The sequence below is a fragment of the Corvus hawaiiensis genome, chromosome 6 (assembly GCF_020740725.1).
Source record: "Corvus hawaiiensis isolate bCorHaw1 chromosome 6, bCorHaw1.pri.cur, whole genome shotgun sequence".
In the NCBI taxonomy this organism is placed as follows: Eukaryota; Metazoa; Chordata; class Aves; order Passeriformes; family Corvidae; genus Corvus; species Corvus hawaiiensis.
This window is the reverse complement of record NC_063218.1, coordinates 7,190,160-7,205,703: the sequence shown is the minus strand read 5'-3', so window position 1 is coordinate 7,205,703 and position 15,544 is coordinate 7,190,160. Positions and strand designations below refer to the sequence as shown.

Below are 15,544 nucleotides of genomic sequence, written 5' to 3'. Positions count from 1 at the left end.
ATGAGAATTCAAATTCTGAACAGGCTCAGACTTCAGCTAATGTTCATCAGTTCAAAACTGGAAAGAGATTGGCAAATTATCACATAACTGTTGACAACTTTCCTCTGAAACAATTTGCTTGTTCCTACTGAAGGCAGGCTACTAGACCAGGAGAAATTTGGCCAGCAACCAGTCTACTCTTCATAACCCTGACCTGTAGACCAAAACAATTCATCTGCTGGAGAGAAACGTTAAGCTACATTCCCACTGTTTGCCACAAGTCATCAATCTACTTCCCAAACTACTACATTTTCAGTGTGATTTATGAAAACCCAGAGCACCTCATATAGTCACCCTACCAAAAGAAAATACAACAACAAGCCATGCTCATAAAATCTCTTTTCATCTTGTAAGTGATGTCTCAGCAAACACCTACCCAGTAACAACGACGTATTTGCCATCTGGCTGGTTCTTCAGACGGTTCAGAACTGAGAGCTGAACCTTGGCTTTAGTTTGGCCATAGAGCTCCAGCTCATCAGGGAAAAGGCCAACTTCTTTTGCAACTTGGTCAATGGGCTTGGGCACGCAAGACTGTGAGATTTCAATATCACTTAAAGAGAAAGAGCAAGATGAGTTTATAAGTAAGTCAAGGACTTACCCCAAATTCCCTGCTTCTGGATGGCATAAACTACAAAACACCTAATCTATATTTTAGAACTCAACCTTTAAACCCCTTAGTTAAATGAATCAATGTACCCACCAATATCAAGTACATTAGAATAGACACATCTTCAGAGTTGCCTTTTTAAAAATAAAGAAAAAAGGCAAAACCCAAACCAAACAACAACCCCTCTCCCCAAACTCCTCATTTCCCCAAATCCCTTTTGTAGGCAATGTGTTATGATCCCATATGGTATTTTACATATTTTCAGCTGCTCCTTGGGGACTTGACCCCAACAACTTCTATTTGAAGATATTAGGATTTTGGCATGCCAGATTGAAAATTTTCCAAAATACAAGTTTTTCACTGTTTCCTGAATCAGCAACCATCTAGCTGGCCTGAAGTCTGTGAAAGTCCATGTTTGAGCCTTAGCATTATCAGAATGACCCCAGTGAAACTGACTACACTTCAAGAGATAGCACCACTGCAGGTTAGCTCTGCTCCCTCAAGAAGACTTAAGAGTGCTTTCTCTCTAATTCTCTCCAAACTTCAATCCCAGCTACAGTCTACATACATGTAAGCCCTATATTACACAAAGCCTGAGAAGAGAAGTGAATACTATACTGCATCAATACTGCCAGCAGCTTGATTTGAAAGCATTACCTTGGAACAGGCATCTTCAGGGTAAGCTGGTTGTATTGGATGGTCCATTTTCCAGGCTGGAACTTCTCCAGAAAACGCTGCGCACTCTCCACAGTGCTCTAAAATGAGCATGGGAATACATTAAAGCAACCACCACTGCATGAACCACGCTGGTTAACAAAGAGACCAGAAAGGTGTGCCCCTCCTATCTGTCTCAGTCTGGGATTAAACCAAAGTGCTTTCGTTAAAGCATTTGCTAATAATCCAAAACGAGATTCTGCTTGCAGTTTTCTTAAGAAGAAAAAATCCCACCATATCTATCTCTCTACCAATCTTCCAGTGTGCTGGATTATTTTGGGTGTTCTGTGCCAGCAGGGTCTCTTAAGCAAAGCACGGAAACAGAGGGAGCTGGTTTATACTCTTACTCTCCTTTGTATCCAATCACCCTATGGATAGTTTCAGAATTACAGCCAGAGCATTATAAGACAAGCCCATTTCTTATGGTTTTGAACAACCACACTCAAAAACCCCTAAAAAATCCGCCAAACCCCCGCAAAAACAACCAACCAGAAACCTTTCTTCTAGCATTTCCTTGAAGTCCATCCTCTTCCTCAGTTAACTGAATCCAAATTGTCTGGACTAGAAGTTAGAAATCCTAACTAGACCTCTGCAAGAGCAAGAAGGGAGTACCAGCTGCTTTGGTAGTGTGCTGATGGTCAGCAGCAACATCCCCCAAAGCAAACACAGAGGAGACGACCACAGTACCTGCATTAACATGGCCACAGTCATAGGCCCAACACCACCAGGAACTGGGGTGATGAAGGAGGCTTTTTCCTTTGCTGAAGTGTATGCCACATCTCCCACAACTCTTTTTCCACTGGCCTTTGTGCTGTCTGGGGATTTAAGGAGAAAAGTAAGTTACACATCACATTTCACCACAGCAACAGAGGAGACAGCACTGACTGAAGCTGAAGTCTTTAATTCTGCTGGGGCAAACAAAATAGAAGCTGAGTACCCAGGAAGCTGCAAAGAAAGATTAAAAAGCTAAAACAACATCACAAGATGAAGCTGTTGTCATCATACTTCATTCACAGAGTGTCAACAGCTCATATAACACATCCTTCCACTAAGCACCATTTATCCTCAGCCAGACAGATCTCCCTTTCCTGGAGAATGCAAGTCTTTTCTCAGTGGCTCATGGCCCACAGGGCAGTTTGAATGAGATATAAACCAACAGTCTAGAAGAGGTGAGAGATGAAACATGGCTGACTGCTTCCAAACCCGCAGGTTTACATTTGCTCTGTTCCATTTTGGAGGACATCTGGGCATTATTATTGAATGAAATCACCTGCCTTTACAGAAACTGAAGGCAGAAAAGTGCTGAGCTTTTCAATTATCACTGCTAGTTTAACGATGGACCAGTAAATACTGCAGTTCATAGATATCAGTCTTGTCAAAACAAACCTCACAGGTGGTTTAAGAAAGATTATCCTACTGAAGCTTTCTCTCAGGCAAAATATTTTGCTATATCCTCCTGCACTACCTGACCTGACAATTTAGAAGCAGACACAGCCCTTTTTTCCAGTGGTGACCTTTAAGCTCAACCATAAAGAGAGAAAGGGACAAAATGTACTAGTAAACTGGCACAGTCATCTAAGCAAGTCACTGATTACAGCACATAAAACCAGAAAACTTAAGTTGCTCCTGGAATGGCAGATTCTCACTTCAGATAAAGGACTCTAGGGAGCTTCTAAACAGTGTGAAAACCTGAAAATAGATTTTAATGTTGTTTTGAAATATTATATGGCATACAATCAGTGTATGTTTGAACAGAACACAATCAATAACTTTCATATACATCTGGTGAGGGGGAGGAGTGGAAGAGGAACCAAACTCCTGAACAGCTGATTATGTTAAAACCAAAGAGAGAACAAAAGCAGCTCCTGCCAACATTATTTCTTAGCTGCATTGTTACTGACAATTAGCAGCTTGGACGCTTTGCTGCTGTGTTTTAAGCAACACTGCTTCTCCCTAAAGCTCAAAGCCTGAACAACATCGCAGCTGTTAACCAGTGTTTCTGCAGCCGCTATCAGCTTGGCTGCCGAACTGCAGACCAGTCTGGCCTTCCCCCCTAGAGACCAATCTAATTAAGGCTGCAAAAGGTAAATAATGTAATTTTATTTTCTTCCAAGGATGCCAAGCAGGCTCATCAGCCATCCTGGCCAGGAAGGCTCTTGGCCCAAGAAAACAAGCTGGCACTCCAAACTACCTCATCTATTACACAGACATAGAGATGAGCACACGCCAAACAATCCCCCAGTCCCTGCTTCTGCATCTCACACCAAGCACTGCCAAGCACAGCCTAGGAGCTATTCAACTACCTGCAAAATATTCTTTTGAAAGAAAGCTCACATGCAATACTTGCCATCTCTCCCCATAATTTCACCTTCTCAGTATTCACCATCCTACTCTTAAAAAATACAAACTAGTTACAGGGAGTATCAGTGACACTGTAACCATGTTGCAAAAAAGCCACTCTCATATTCCACTTTCAAGGCTCCTTGTTAGCAAGGGCTGCAAAATCCCATAGCAGAGAATTTTGAACAAAGTTGCTTCCTCCATCAGGATTCAGAGAGGGACATTCCAGGGACTGCCATCTCTGGGAATATCCTCTACCTGCACTGCTTTCCCTTTCTGTAGCAAAGCAACTTCTACAGGCCTGGAATAAGGCATTCAGAGTGTTTGCTAGACCAGCTCTCCAGCTGCAGCAGTGGGGAGAGTCAAATATAATCCAGGCTGGAAAGTAAGAGACACTTGTCTGCTCTAGTATAGGTTTCAGGAGATCATTTTTTCCTCTCTGTCTACCTGGAGACCTGGAAGCAATTCTGTTCATTGTAGTAAACATGAACACAAAGCCAGATGTGGCTGAAGTGTCTCTTCTAACCTCCAAACCAGCACCCTTGGAAGTATTCAGGCCACCCTCCATTCAAAAGCACCACAGCTGCAATTATATGGTGCTACATGGCTATAACTTGTCCTAACTCCAACTTGGCAAGACTGCAGGAGGTTAATGTCCTCATAAATCAGATTGGCATCTGCCTGACTAGCAAACCGAAGGCATATCCAGAGATTGCCATGTCCTCCAGCTGCAACTCACAGCTGCACCTGGGAGGCACTAACCCGGGTGCACTCACACCTGTGGTAAGATGTATGTGCTCTCTCACCCTATCACATTTAAAGCACCATCACAGCTAGCAGCAATATTCTATCTGCAGAGTGACTTAGCCGGAGAAGCCAGCAAATAGGCTGCTGTCCTTTCTGTAGCACTGCAATTCCCACAATTCTGGTAGTCACCTCCCAAAAGATCAATCTGAAAACTTTTTGCAAAAAGTCTCTCATACCAGAGCGAAAAAAAGTCAGGAAAACTCAGCAGCTTCAGAAAACCACAGGAAAGAAAAAAAAAAAAGTCTGTGGCATCCATCATTTCAAAATGTGACAACTTCCATGATACTCTATCAAGTCTCAATTATCAAATCTCAATGCCATTAAGTGTACTCCACGTGACATTGACTGGGCTGGGTGTACAAGAAGCTCAGATGTCAGTGCACTGCTCAAGGCAGGCTAATTGCTCAGGAACAGGGATGTGTCCTCAGAGCTCACATAATGCCTGAAAAAAAGTCATACCATCATATATCAGAAACACAATGGGGATTTTATGTGCAACATGTCAGTTGGGGAGACTCCAAACCATTCTGCTTCATGCACATCAGCAGTGACCCTGTGGGTTTTGGCAAATGGCCTAAGATTGGGTAGCTTGGAACAAAAATATCAAGCAACAAACAGCAACAGCAGATGACTTTTTATTTTTAATTAGATAGAGGACTAATGTTTTTAAATGCAGTCTAATGTCAACTTTGAGTAACAGGACCACTGAACAGAAATTTCTTTACATTCTGTTAAATAATGGCAACAAAATGACTGATTAATTATGAAAACTACCTTTTAAAAGCCTTGTGGGTGTAGCACAGAAAGAGTGACTAATTTTCCATATCATTCAATATCTGTAATTTGGATTTTAAATGAGATGAAAACAGAAATTGCCAGACTGTCTGTACCATCTTTACAAGGAAGGAGCAGCTAAGTGAAACCCTACCCTAAAACCCATTATGTTAAAGCACTTTATTCTATGCCTGAGCCATTGTCACCAATGCTCTTGCACAATCTGCTTTGTTTCAAGACAACAGCCATTCAAGCCTAAGAAATTAATGCTGTGATTCAACAAATCCACAGCTACTTTAAGAGACTGCTTGTCATTTCTGTATTTCAAAGAGAACAGCTTCTTCAGATCCAACCACGAAGTAATGACAGCAAAGCCGAGCGCTCCGAAGTGACAACAGTGACAAGACTTCACTATGTAGCTGGGGCAAATTAAATGGATATTCTGTTGCAATATATCTTAGGCCTCCTCCTTCCTCTATTAATCATCAGCCTTGTTGAAGGCAGAATCAAAACTGCCACTGATCTCCTTTAGGAGAGTACTTCAGACCAGTGTTTCTTGACTTTGGCATGGTCAGAGGTTGCCATCACTAATTAAGACAGACTTACAAGAGAAAGAAGTCCATATGGACCAGAGACACCAAGGAAACAGTATTCATGAACTTAACAACTGCATTTACATACAAACAAACACATCCCCACTTGTTATACATTACCCACGCACCTGGCACATGGTTAATTCCACAGTCTATTACAATTGCACCAGGCTTGATCCATTCACCTTTTACCATTTCAGCTCTACCAGCTGCAACCACCAGGATATCAGCTTTGCCAACCTATAAAAAAATTAAAAAACAACAAACAACTGTGTATCACACTGGCAGTGGAAAATGCAGAGCTGCTTCTGCAGCAACTTAGATCAGCTTCAGCTGCAGTGAAACTGTGCTCACCCATTGCCTTGGGAGGCATGGAAGGGCACTGTCAGCAATTAAAGGTAGCTGCCAGTTCCTTGGCAAGGACAAATTCCTGAAGCTAGAAATTATGGCCTATTTTCACACTCCTACCCTGAACTATTGCTAGTCAACACTTCACAACCTCCTCTGAACTCCTCCATGATTCCCAAGTGGATCATACAGGCTACATTTAGATAAAATTAAAGCCTTCTGAATATTCGTCTCTTCCTCCCTTCAAATATCCCTGCACATTCAGTGCTAGAAATATACCGAGCACTCATCAGACAGCAAGAACTCATCTTGCTCAGCCAAGAACAACCCCTGCACAGAACTAAGCAGCACTTCACTTGTGACAGCACTGTCTTGTGCTTTTCATGTCCAGGACTGCATAACACACAACTCCAGGGGAAACTGACTGTATTTCAGCACTAATATTCATTCAGGGACTACTCAGTAAATTTGACAAATTCAGTCATGAAGCTGGTGTTAAAGACTCCAACTAAAGCTCATTGTCAGTTCCTGCACTGCTTCATTCACATTTGCTTAGGAAGCTGCTATCCCTTGGAATTTTTTTCTTTTAATCTTCAAGGCAGGGAAACTATTTTTAAGATTTCATTAAGTATTAGCACACCAATTTTTAATCAACCTAATGATGGTCTTACTGAACAGCAACTTAAAGGCATGAAGCGTTGCAGTGTTTCTGATATACTTTGTGAGTTATATTCAAACACTCCTACTCCCTCTTCAACTTTAATACTTGCCTACAGAGCCTGGCAGTGCTGATAGCTCTATGAAATCCAAGTAGGTGGCAGCACAGCAAAACACTATTTCTGTCACTCTCACTGCTGAGAGGAAAATGGTACCAACTCCCTGTCATAGAAAATCGACTGAAAAAAACAAACCAACTGAAAAATCATCTGGCCTAACATTTCTCAGCCATTAGAGCAGAAGACCACCTGGCCTTTTTGGTAAAAAAAAAAAAAACCCAAGACAACAAAAAAAAATGCTGTTTTACCTACCCCTACATGGAGATTGGGAAGGGATGATTAAATTCTCAGCACTTGCTCAAAGACAACAAAAATAATAATTTTATTGTTGTAACTAAACCCCTCTAATTAAGTGTCAAAAATAATCAAGATCCTATTCCAGCAGAAGGATTTACATAACCATGCAACGAGCAGGACTGGGAAACCAAATCAGATGAAAGACACCCCAGACGTAATGACTCACAGCAGCAACACACTGAGCAGTAATGTGCATGGAGCAGCAGTGGCCTGGAACAAGTAACTGCAGCCTGCCCTTACCTCCTCAGCCAGGGTGGAGGTCTTGGAATGGCACGTGGTGACTGTTGCATTATTCCAGAGCAGCAGGTCGTGCATAGGAGCACCCACGATCTTACTGCGACCGATCACCACGGCTCTCTTCCCTGCCACCTGGACACCTGCACCACAGAGAGTCAGGAGAGAGCAAAAAAGGTCACTGTGCAGCCTGGTACACACTAACTCAGGCAGCCCTGGAGTCTTGGTCAGTTTAAGTCTGGCCCTGGTACTTCAGAATACTATTTTGCTTTGCTGTGTGTGGTAGGGAATTGCAGTTGGGAGGGAAGAAGGAAAGACCATTTTAACCTAGTTCTTTTACTATCTAAGGCAGCAGAGATGAAATGTGGTATCTCAGCAGAAGCTGTGAAGCTGAGCCTTGCAATGTGTGTAATTTCTACACTTATTGAAGACTACTGCACTCAAGAATAATGTATGAAACCTCCTTACCTGTCTGCCTGATAAGTTCCATGCATCCCTTTGGCGTACAAGGAATAAAGCAGTCACCAAGGTCCCCTCTAGAGAGTTTTCCAGCATTGATGCTACTCAAGCTGTATTTTGAAAGAGTAAAGGCCAAGTAAGATATCCAACCTCACTGTTCAAGAGAAATTAAAGAAAAGAGGTTTCTTTCTGGAGCAGCTGTCATGCTCTCCAGGGGTGAAGTCAGTTTACCCATCCACGTCCTTCTCAGGTGCAACAGCATTGGTTATTTTTTCTGTGTTGATGGGTTTGTCAGAGTCGAGCGGCAGCTGCACTATAAAGCCATGGACAGCTGGGTCTGCATTCAAAGAGGCAATGCACTTGAGCACCTACAACAGCAAAGACCACAAAACTAATGGCTGATAAACTGAAATATGACTGATGCAAAGGAAAAAACATAATCCTACCTGGATTAAAAGATATGCACTTTATGTTTAGTTTTTCCACCGAAAAGTATAAACCACTTAATTTTTTTATTTTAAAAAAATAGCTCTTAAAGTCTCTAAATTTTACATTGTAGTGTTTTAGTTTTCTTTAAAAAAACCACAAAAACACCTCACCAGGTTCCAACTCTTTTTTCATGAGTTAATATTGATGGGCAAGTAGCCCTTTTTTATACAATGACGGGGCAAAGATATCTTGAGCTCAACACCAAAGTTATGTATTTTTTCATCACTGGCTGTATTACTTACATCAGCTTCTGTTGCTGTGTTTGGCAGTTTTATGTGATTGGCACTGATCCCAATCTGCAAATGAGAATAACAAGAAATTATCTGATTTCTGAATTGACATCCAATTGATCTGGTTAATCTCTCTATCCAGCTAAATCACAGCTGCATTTTGTCACATTTCCCAGGTCTATCTCCTGTTCCTGAGGCTGCAAGTTCTATGATTTAGAAATACCATCAGAGAAAGATTAGTGCTTTGCCTTCTTAGTCTGTCCTTTAACCATCCTATTCACCTTTTGACATGAACAACATCAACTTTGCTTGACAGCACACTGCCTTGAAATGCCAGCAGAAATGCCAGGTACCACCTAGGGAAAAATGGACTCATCTGTGTTCCTGCCCTGTTGTAGCATGTAATGTTGTACCTGTGACAAGCACAAGGCAAGTGCAGGTACAAGGCATACAGGGAAGATAAGGACAAGGCCACAGATCAGGAAAGACATCAGCACTTCAGACAAATGTAATCTGAGATGGTCACACAAAGTGGCACCAATCCACACTGCTGTGACCAGAGCACCCCACTTGGCTTTAAGGTTACACACCTACACTACATCCTTGTAACGGAGAACTCAGGCCAGCACTGGTTCCTCCAATACTGGAAAAGCTTAGACAAAACTATTTGACTTGCATCTGGTTTTTCGAATTCAGATTTGACCAACTGTAGGAGGGTAAAAAGTAGTCCTGAAAGTTCAGGCATTACCTCAGCAGCAGCCTTCAGCTTCATGTTAATGTAGAGGTTTGAATCATCCCGATTTCCAACCTAAGGATGAAAAGACAGTTGAATTACAGCACAGAATAGAGACACAGGCTGAGATGGGCTTAACCCTCAGCTTCCTTGGATCTACATCAAGGACAGAGAGTTATTCCTGAATAACTGTAAAACACACTGACAGAGGATATAAGTAGCTGGAGCTAACAGGAAAGTTCTTTCAAGTAAGAGGCAGCTAAAGACAAGCTGTCTGATCTCTTGCACAAACACCATTTGCATCTGTTGAAAAACCTTAGAAACACAGTGGTCTCCAAAGCAGAAAATACTGCCTGCCATCTGATCTGAGGAAGTTAAATCCTCAGCTAATTAACATGATCAGCAGGTGCTGATAACATTCAATTATCTGATTACTGCTTTCAGAAAAGTTGGGCCTCTTTGATACCCAGGAATCTTAATTTTATGCACGTGTGCTTTGATGCAGACATTTCTTCCACTGCTGTTTTGAAACTTGAGAATTTTCCTGCCAAACAAAAAACAAAACAAGGACAAAGTGATGCACAAAGAGAAATCAGCAAGTGGAACAAATGCCTGCAGTTTTGGGCAGTATTGGGTGCTTACAGTACAGCTGCATTTCAGGAGACGACTTGCATCATCCAGTATGTTTTGTTAAAGGTAATACTCCTTCTAACCTTAAAAAAATAGGGGTCAAATATGGAAAAGCTGATAAGGAAGCTCTTGAAACCCTGTTCCCTGGTACCTGGGAGCTATCCCAGGTTCTCACATAGATTACAAGCTGCAGGGGTGACTGCATTACCTGACCCCCCAGAACACACTGGGGTTCTTCCTCCCTAGGTATAGATAAAGGGGCTGTCTCTCTGTAAAGTCTGCTGGATTTAGGAAAAGGGTTGCCTCATACAGGACAGAGAAGCAGGAGATGGCAGCAAACATATATTGTGTGAATAAGGAATTACTGACTTCAGGACAAAAAGCCAAAGATTAACTGACTCTCTGAGCTCAGAGGACACCAGATGCCTCCCAAGTAAAGAGTACATAATGTGCGGGGTGCTACGTATCAGAAACAGCTCATTGTCCTGACTTCACTGAAAAATAGATAACTGCAAATATCAGTAGGAAGAGATGAACCCCAAGCCCAGACTTTGGCAGCTTACAAAAGTGTCAGACAGCCAAACAGGTCGTGTAAAGGACTCTGAGACAATCCAGGACTGAATCCAGGCCCACCATGAAAATGATCCAATAATGCTACAAGACAGCAATTTTTGAAGACAGTTTATGAGGTCAACAGTCCAGCAGCTTTCATCAAAGCACTACTAAATTTTAAATAAAAGACCCTCCTTCCTTCCTTCTAAGCACCCACAGACAAATTTTCTGTAGGGACAATCTTCTTAAAGCTAATGGAAATGAAAACCAGAAAAAAAACCCCAAAACACAAGCACAAATTTGTTCCTGGCATCAAAGAGGAGCATGGCCTTTGTGTGCTATGGTGGTATTAGCACTGGAATCCACAGACAGGCACCAAAAGCTCTGCAGGAGCCCAAAACACTGAATCAGGACAGAAGTCACTTCTCTAAGCAGCCACTTATATTCCCCCAATCCTTTGTGGACACACAGTTCCTTCCTGTTACATGACACTTACTACTGCTAGCCACCTTCTGACCTAAGCACAAAGAGTTCCCACTTTTTATAGCTGCAGAGGAAAAAAATTCTGCCAAACACAGGTCAAACCCCTGTACCTAACAAGTGCTTTTCACCTCTGCAAGCATTTCTGTGTAGACTCCTAACACTTACTTCTGAGAGATATCCAATTCTGCAACTGGATGTTGTTCCATCCCCTGCACTCAAAGTCATCTTGGCCAAAGGTAGTTTTAGTTTTGTTTGGGTTCCCTCCCCTCCTCTGCCCCTCTTATCTCTCCATATTTTGACATAACAGCAGACCAAATCACTTAATAAACATCCCAGCTGGAGGATTTCTGGTACAAACACCTCTGAAAGCTGCCAGACTTCGGGGCTCACTCAAGTGTAGAGATTTGGAATAGAGTGTCTGCAAGCATTTCTTGCTCTTAATAGGCAAGCAGCTTAATTTCACTATTTCACAAACACAACACTCCAACAGAGAACAGGGTCTGAAAAAAGAAATAAAACAATTGAAAAACCCCAAAAAAATTTTGGGCCCTGATGCTTGGCAAAAAGGCATAACAGGACCGTGTTACCATCCCACAGAGAATTCAGGGCTTCTGCTCCTTATAAAATGCCACCAACTGCAAGGCAGCTTTGATGAAGCTCATCAGCTGTGCCCTTACCACTGCAAAGCAACTCATATTTTCTGTAGCTGTAATTAAAGAAAACAATACCTGCAAAATGGCGAGTCCTGGTCTGAAGCCTGGAAATTTCTCAGCCATCTCAGCAACTTGCTGCTTTAGTCTGTCTCTCACTTGCCTGAAGAGGGGAAAAAAAATGAAAACAAATATAAGGTAGAAGTTAATCACAGGGCTGAATTCTGATACAGAGATGGAGTTGTTCTGATACAGTCAGGAGCTGGAAAGGTGACAAATGGGCAGACTGGCAAACACGTACTTATGCCTCGAGTACACAGCTCCCAGCAATCTCCAAATAAGATTGATGTTCATAAATCACTAAGACTCTTTGGAAACAGGTTCCTTCCAACTTATTTAAATAATTTTATTTTTTTAAAGTCCACATTGTGCTTCTTCACACACCTCTTCATGGTCTCATAGGATACAAGGGTAAAAAAAAAAAGTTCAAAATTTGGCATGGAAACTCCTGGGATTTCAAACACCTTTCTAAAAAGAAAATCCTCTTTCCACCTGTGCTGTACTAAAATTACCTGAATCCCACAGGCACCCATTGTCAGTGTCACACAAGCAAGCTGTCCTGGTAAAGGATTATGAATCCACAATGGTAAAACTCTGGGATCTAACTAAACAAGCAGGAGGTACCCAAAGATAGAGCAGGGAGGAAAATGGGAGGTGGACAGAGGGGAGGAAAAGTTGCCAAACCCTGGTACACAGCTCAGATCAACTCTTCAGTAAAGGCAAGTTGAAGGATACAATTATAAAAAACATAACTTTGAAACAGAGCACTGATTAGCTGTTCTAGTTCACATGTGAACTCATACCCAGTTTACTATGGAATGTTTTAATAACGAGTACCCAGCACTGAAATTAGCCACTGACAGCTTGAAAGCCACTGTTACCACCTCTCTCCAGCCTTGCACTCCTCTCTAATTTCTCAACCACTCTCTGGCCCCACAGGCATGATCCTTCAGCAGGGAAGGTGCCAGGCCCAACTGCCCTGTCTCCTCACCAGAAGCAGTCAGGATTCAGAGAGAAGAACTGACCAGTTGTGTCCATCTCATGGGCTCGTGGCACTGGATGGAGGCTGTGGCACTGCACTGCATATGTAAGAGACACTCAAAAGCAAATGCCAGGTAAGCAAAACCTCACAGAACACAAGAGGCTTGACAGGTCCGTCCTCCATGTGATCTCCATCCTGTGTCCTGTTCTCAGGGATGAGAAGGTGCTACCATCACACTCAGCAAATCTACCCTGAACCAAACACCCTTTTGTTTAAAACACAGACGGTCTCCTTGTGCTCATCTATCCTCAAATCAGTATCACCAGGTCTTCCCAAGTGGAACCAGACTTCTCAGATGGGAGGAGGTGCTGTTGGTGCACATTAAAAATGTGAACAGCAAGGGTACAGGGACAGAGTACATGGCTGATGCTAGCTGGGAGGCTGTGATTCCTGCATACAGGGAAACTCCAAGAAAACAGATAGCCAGTGAGGCAGCTCTACCCTGCAACTGTGAACTCCAAATTAGAAATGCCAGAGGCAGGAAGACAGGGAAATGGGAGCAGCACACAACTCTCTCAACCCAGCAGCACTGATCCCAGGGGACAGCTGCAGCTGGCCCAGCTAGAAGCAGCCCTAAGGCTGTTTTAAGTCTCATCTCAGAGGGAGTCACAGCCTTCAGCTACATCCCAAATCATGCATCTCTCCTGCTGCATCCTGAATCACGTGGTCAGAGCTCTGCTGTACCTGAGGAGTGGGTTCAGAGTATTTATAGGTGTTTGCATCTGGTCAAGTGGTTCAAAGTCTCTTAACAAGCTACAGTTGAAGCAGCAGCTTTCAGCCTTACTCAAGAAACAGTAGTTCTGAGCTTTCCTTTGGCTGTCACCGCTGTAGAAGACTTGACATCAAGACCAGCTGATGAGTTCAGAAAACAGTGTCATAGAAAACCTTATCCCAGCAAATCTTTGTGCTTAAGTGACAAAAATTCATCTGCTGGGTAGCAAAATCTACAACTGCCTCTCCTTACACTCCAGCTGGAAGCCCCTAGGGAAGGCACCTGAGCTGGCTCATGAGTCTGTAACAACAACACAGCAATCTCAAGGAGCATCAGAAACCCCCTGCACGTGGGCTGTGAGTGGGGGCTGTGGGCAGCTCTCGAGGGAGCTATGTCTGAGAACAATCTCTGGTGCTCAGTAATGAAAGGGAAGCACTGGTTTGTGGCCAGCAAACACAAAGAAATGCAAACAAGTATTAAATATAATATAATTTATGATGCAACAAAGCCCTCGTAAGGGACAACCAATTAGAAAGGGCCCCAGGTTTAGTTACTACTTTTATTCCAGTCTTCTCAGCTGAAGAGAAATGAGCCCACCCAATTTCCTCTGTCCTCTGTGAAGCAGGGCTGCAGGGTGCTTTTACACCCAGCAGCCACAACTATTCACACGTTACACTGTTGTCGTTTTCTGTAATTAGGCACTGGCTCACTTCCCCTTCAGCAGAAGAAGGGTAAAATACAAGCATACAAACGTGGTGCTGTCAGTGCTGATTTGCTTTAGGAGCCTTGCATCAAGAAATCACTTGTTAGACAGCCACCTAGCGTTGGGTACCACTGCTCTCCCGTGTCCACAAAAACCACAGGGGCAAAGGTTTGAGAGAAAATTCAAGAAAAAAAGAAGAAATCATTGTTTTAACTCCTTAGACTCACCAAAACCATAAAAAATAATCTTTGCAAGCCAGCAGCTATTTAGTCACACAGCCTGCAAAATTCTATTGTGGACCTCAGGCCTACCCAAACATAAAAGTTCATATTGATAAATCAACACTTTTTTACTAGCTCTACAAAAAGTTTTTTAAGTCTTCAAACAAAAAATTTGCAATTCTATGTGGCCACTTCTCCAAAAGCCTTCTCTCTGGCTCTTAAGCCCCCCCCGTGCCCACGTGCCCTTCCACAAACAAACTCATGCAGCAAACAAAAGTCCAGGGTCCACACAGGTTAAGGACAGCACATGGTTTTAAGCATACAGTGCAATAGCCAGCTCCAAAGATTAAAGAACTTGTTAGCATTTCTTTCTGTAGACTGCAACAATGAGCTGAATTTAAATTTATTAAGTTAATTTCCCAGAAATTCAAACAAAGGACAAACCACACTGCTCCAGCTCTGCTGTAAATGGAGAGAACATGGCTCCCACGTCAGCAGAACCCCAAACCCTCCTGTGGTATTACGGACACACACTGCTCAGCTGGTGAGCACACACAGCACCATACTGAAGATGACACCAGGCTGTGTTTCTGTCCCTTCTGTGAGTAACAGGGTCCAGGGTCCATGCAAACAGTGCCAAACATAGGACCTGGCAAATACCTCCTCAGAGACAGTGATGCTCCAGAAGATGCCTGTCCCCAAAGAGGAGGGTTTGGCTTTACTGCCTGGATCACAGATTCCCCAAGGGTTTCATAAACATGCAGCAGAAATGCTCCTGCTGCAGCCCTGCAGAAATGGCTGCATGAGGCTGATGGTCCTCCCCAGGTCCTGCACCATCCTGGTCAGAGTTGCTGTCCCTGCAGCCATTCCTCCTAGCAGCCTGCAGCACTGCCACTGCTCACCTCCTGTTGCTCCCATGACCAACACCATAATGTGGAAAAACAAGCTTTCCCATCTCCAAAACACCGTGGCACCATGTCCTAGGCCAGGACAACTGCATTATCTTAAAATGCTGTGAAGGAGCTGCAAAGAACTGTCACAGAACATCCCA

General features: G+C 43.1%; 1 protein-coding gene across 1 annotated transcript in view; it reads right to left on the bottom strand.

Moving 5' to 3' along the window:
- MTHFD1 (methylenetetrahydrofolate dehydrogenase, cyclohydrolase and formyltetrahydrofolate synthetase 1) overlaps nucleotides 1-15,544 on the bottom strand; it is a 40,759-nt gene that overhangs the window by 20,705 nt on the left and 4,510 nt on the right. Inside the window, exons 2-11 of the mRNA XM_048307606.1 lie at nucleotides 11,834-11,918; nucleotides 9,456-9,515; nucleotides 8,720-8,773; nucleotides 8,220-8,356; nucleotides 7,998-8,098; nucleotides 7,536-7,672; nucleotides 6,003-6,114; nucleotides 2,048-2,175; nucleotides 1,304-1,401; nucleotides 416-589 (exon numbers count right to left, since the gene is read on the bottom strand). Of these exons, the coding sequence (XP_048163563.1) occupies nucleotides 416-589; nucleotides 1,304-1,401; nucleotides 2,048-2,175; nucleotides 6,003-6,114; nucleotides 7,536-7,672; nucleotides 7,998-8,098; nucleotides 8,220-8,356; nucleotides 8,720-8,773; nucleotides 9,456-9,515; nucleotides 11,834-11,918 (1,086 nt within the window). The remainder of the gene's footprint in view (nucleotides 1-415; nucleotides 590-1,303; nucleotides 1,402-2,047; nucleotides 2,176-6,002; nucleotides 6,115-7,535; nucleotides 7,673-7,997; nucleotides 8,099-8,219; nucleotides 8,357-8,719; nucleotides 8,774-9,455; nucleotides 9,516-11,833; nucleotides 11,919-15,544) is intronic.